At 50.4% G+C, this 4,045-nt stretch overlaps 1 protein-coding gene across 5 annotated transcripts in view; it reads right to left on the minus strand.

Annotated features, from left to right (window-relative positions):
- WDR62 (WD repeat domain 62) overlaps window positions 1–4,045 on the minus strand; it is a 61,129-nt gene that overhangs the window by 46,751 nt on the left and 10,333 nt on the right. For 2 of the 5 annotated variants that reach the window (XR_012126695.1, XM_073226016.1), the window contains exons 1-3: window positions 3,304–3,823; window positions 2,410–2,501; window positions 1,425–1,487 (exon numbers count right to left, since the gene is read on the minus strand). Coding sequence is in view for 4 of the 5 variants with exons in the window: in XM_073226016.1 (XP_073082117.1) it covers window positions 1,425–1,487; window positions 2,410–2,501; window positions 3,304–3,480 (332 nt within the window). In the remaining variant the exon portion in view is untranslated. Of the gene's footprint in view, window positions 1–1,424; window positions 1,488–2,409; window positions 2,502–3,303; window positions 3,824–3,850; window positions 3,980–4,045 lie in introns of those variants that run through there. The other 3 variants (XM_037021435.2, XM_073226015.1, XM_073226014.1) reach the window with 3 other exon arrangements.

A 4,045-nucleotide genomic window follows, 5' to 3' on the forward strand; every position in this document is an offset into this window, starting at 1 on the left:
GCTTCAGATCAAGGTTACCTATTCTACCACCTACAGTAATCAGGGAGGATGAGAGAAACTGGCCAAGAGGGACTCTGACAAATGCCACAAAACTCCAGCCAACTGCTGCCATAGGGGAATTTGAGCCCCAGGGGCCAGAATCTCTCACTTTTCCAAAAAGGAGAGGGACATCTGGATTTTTGTGTAAAAAACTTTAAATATTGCCAACTAAGTCCAATCCTTAAAACACGTCAGACAAGTCTATAAGCCTCTAGTTTGGACTGTTGCCAATAAGTATCTCTCCATAGATCACATAGTGAATAAACACTTGGGCCAGGACTGAAGCCCAGGCCCACCCTCACCACCAGTGACAGAACCCTGTCAGGAGCCATGGGTCCAAGAAGTCCCTTCTAAGAGGGAATCTGTATCTGCCATACCATAGGACCTGTCATATCTTTGAGGACCTATCTTAGGGACCATAAGGGAAGGAGAAAACCCACATCCTATCTGTCCATCTGAAGAACCATGCCAGAGGAGTTAAGCTTGATCTCTGTGGGTGCTTCCTAAAGTTCACAACCCAATTGGGACCAAAGCCCCACGATGACACAGTGATCAATCAGACCCAAGTGGGACCTGCTCAGAGCCAAGGGCCTTCTCCAGTAAACTGGCAGCCTAAACCAGGATCACGTAACATTCATTCATTCATGAAATAATAAGTGCCATCAACATGCTGGACACTGCTTTAGCTGATAGGGACACAGAAATTTATTGAGACAGTCCCTGCCCTCAAGAGCTCACATTGTGGAAGGGAGACAGATAGTGAATATCATCAGTGAAAAAATTCAATAGCATATGAGAAAGGAGCACATTTTGTGGAGAAGAGTGCAGCAGGGAAGGGAAACAGAGCATGCTGGAGGGCTGGGTTGTGGAGAGCGTATCCCTAGGGCATAAACACCCTCCAGTGGCTTCCCTTTGCATTCAGTGTAATATCCCACCCCGTCCCCAAGGCTCATGTGACATAGCTTCTGCATGTTCCAGCCTCCTAGTCCCCTCACCCACTCCTCCATTCCAGGCACAGAGACCCCTGGCTGCTCCTCAACAACCCAAGATTCTTAGTAACTGTGGGCCTTTGCCCTTGCTGTTTCCTTGGCCTGGAACACTCTCTCCACACCTTCACACAGGTCACTGCCTCACTTCCTTCAAGTCTCAGCCTCAGGGAGGCCTTCCCTGAGCCCTCTGATATGGCTTTCCCCCCACTCTCTGACCTCAAACCTGCCCTAACACATCCCCATCATTTCCTCCATAGCAATGGTCATATGGCTAGTAATCTGCCAACTGGTTTAGTCTGTCTCCCCTGAGTAACTGAGAGCAGAGATTCTCTTCTCTTTTGTTCACTGGAATCCCCCTTGGTCCCACTGCTATCCCACACCCAGACCTCAGCCTACCTGGCAGTGTTAAAAATGTGCTGTTGCTTGTTCTCCTTGGGGTTCAAAATCACCACCACACAGCTGGGAAGAAAAAGAAAAACATGCCAAACTGAGGGGAGTACTGGGGTTCCCAGGGATGATCCTATTCCCAACACGGGAGCCTGCACATAAATAAGGCTGCCTGAACAGAAGATATGCTTGTCTCCTCCTCCAGGTTTGCATTCCTTCTATGCAAAGAATTCTAGGGCATTTCACATTATTATTAATACATTCTTAAATAGAAACCAACATTTCCTCTGTAGCAATTATTCTGTCAGGCCCTGGGCTAATAAAGGTCTCATGTACACAATCTCTTTAAATCCTCACAACTGCCAAGTGAGGTCAGGAATCTTAGATTCATTTTATAGAAGAGGAAATTGAAACACAGAGAGGGAAAGTCCTTTGCCTAGGGCCAACCAGCGGATTAGGGACAGAGTAAGGATGTGAATCCGTTCCCCTCAGATTCAAAAGCCACCCTTGTCCTCTACTTGGGCTCCTTCCCAAAGATTCTATTATAGTTACTGTTCATCAGGAATGACTATGAGTCTGCCCAGCCCTGTGGTGGTGGTCAGGTCCCTTCAGTGCCTAGAACAATGCCAGGCTAGATCAGCATTAGGGGAATAAACAGTTGTAGGATGTCCTTCAGTCCTCTCAACTACCCAAGAGGAGTGTATTGCTACTTCTATTTTATGGAAAAGCAGAGGCTCAGAAAAGAACACATAATGGAGCTGGGACACAAATCCAGGTTGCCTGATACCATGGGTTGGGTCTTAACCACCTATCTTTCCCAGAATCACTGCCACTTCCCAACTGCTGTCACAATAAGGCTTTCATAGTGCTCCCTACATGCCAGGAACAGTTCTAGACACAAATGGACATGTGGAATCTTCTCCATAGCCCTCAGAGGTAGGCAGCATTATCTGTATTTACAGATGGAAAAGCCTAAGCCCACCCATTTGCTCACCCTGCCAGGTAGGCCACATGGCCTGTGTTGGGGTCACAGGTTAGGCCACTGCTGTTCTGGGCTGTGATGCCGAGCACCTTCTCAAGCGACACCTGTGAAGGAAAAGGTCCAAGTCAGAAGCATCTGCCTCAGCAGGCTCCACATGGCACAGCTGCCTCAGCCACCCACTCAGTCCGTACATCCTACACACTCACTGGGCTTCTACAGCCCACGCTACCAGCAGCTTACACTTTTCTCCTCAACATTCCTTTTGACAGATACACTTAGGGCACAGAATGGATGTCCTATATATAAAATGTCCAAACAAGGAATGGAGGAAGACAGACAAAAATCCCTGCCCTCCTGGAGCTAACATTCTGGTGGTGATAGGATGGAGGGCATAGAAAACGAACAGAACAAATAGGTAAAGCAGATGTCAGCAGTAATAAGAAAAGAAAAAAAAAACACGAAGCAGGGAGACTGGGTAAGGGGAGAGGGAGGAAGTGACCTTCAAATACGTTTCTAATGATTTTATACAGATGAAACATTTGAAACGCCAAAGACCCAGTGGGGCACAAGATTAACAAAAATGGAAGGGCCCAGACAGATATATAAAGGTGACTGACGGAATACGCAAGAAAGCGGAACTAGGAGGTGATTAGTAGATCTAAATGCACTTCGAGAAAAGGGAGGAGACACCCCAGGAATGCACTGAGTCTAAGGGTCTGAGGTGGGCAGTACCCGAGAGAGGTGGAGGAGCGTCGGCTGAAGGGGCGTGGCTTTTAGGAGACAAAGTGGGCCAGAGGGGAGCCCGAGGGAAAGTGCCGGGGACTGACGAGCGGGGCCAAAGAGCTAAGGGAGGGGCCACGGGATGCCCAGGGAGCCTGAATTAGGGTAAGCAGGCAAGCTCCTCACCCGGTTTTGCACCGTGTCTTCGGGTGCCGCGGAGAGTCGTGCCCGCCGCCGGAGGCAGAGCGGTGGAGCAGGGGGCGGGGAGGTCTGATTTCTGCGCGCAGCAACTCCCGCCATGACAGATGGCAGCCTCTCGACTGCATCGTTCCTCGCGTAGCCTCCGGGCCCCAAGGCCGCCATCGTCGCGCTGGAATCGGGGAACCGTTGCACTCCTCAACCGCCGCCGCCACTACAACCCACTGGAAAAGCGAATCGCCGCGGGAAAGCCGGCCGCCGCCCATTGGACGCGGCGGGCGGCCGACCTGGCCAATCGCAGCGCGACCGGGGGACGATTTTGACCAATGAGGGCTAGAAGGCGGAGAGGAGTTCCTTGCAGGCTAGAGTCACTGCTAGTCTACTTGATGCCTGATTAAACGTCGTGTTTTTCATCCAGCCTGAATTTTCATCATTCACTGAAATGTACAGATTTTAACTTTTACCCGGCTAAGGCCAAAGCCTCCTCGCAGCCCCCTACCGTATGCCCCACGACTATCCGCGCAGAAGCGGTCACCTGGATGTAAGTTTAGGGTGGTTTCGAAAGAGACTGACAAGTTAGCGCAGGCTCAGAAACGCCGTGACGTCACCTGTCCCCAACATACATCAAAGGCCCCAAGAGACGGCTGTGCACAGGCGTACTCGCTCTTCCTCCTTCGTCACGTGAAGAGAGCTTAGTTATGCTAACGCGGCTGAGCGCGTAATGCGCAGG

The sequence above is a fragment of the Manis javanica genome, chromosome 17 (genome assembly GCF_040802235.1).
Source record: "Manis javanica isolate MJ-LG chromosome 17, MJ_LKY, whole genome shotgun sequence".
NCBI lineage: Eukaryota > Metazoa > Chordata > Mammalia > Pholidota > Manidae > Manis > Manis javanica.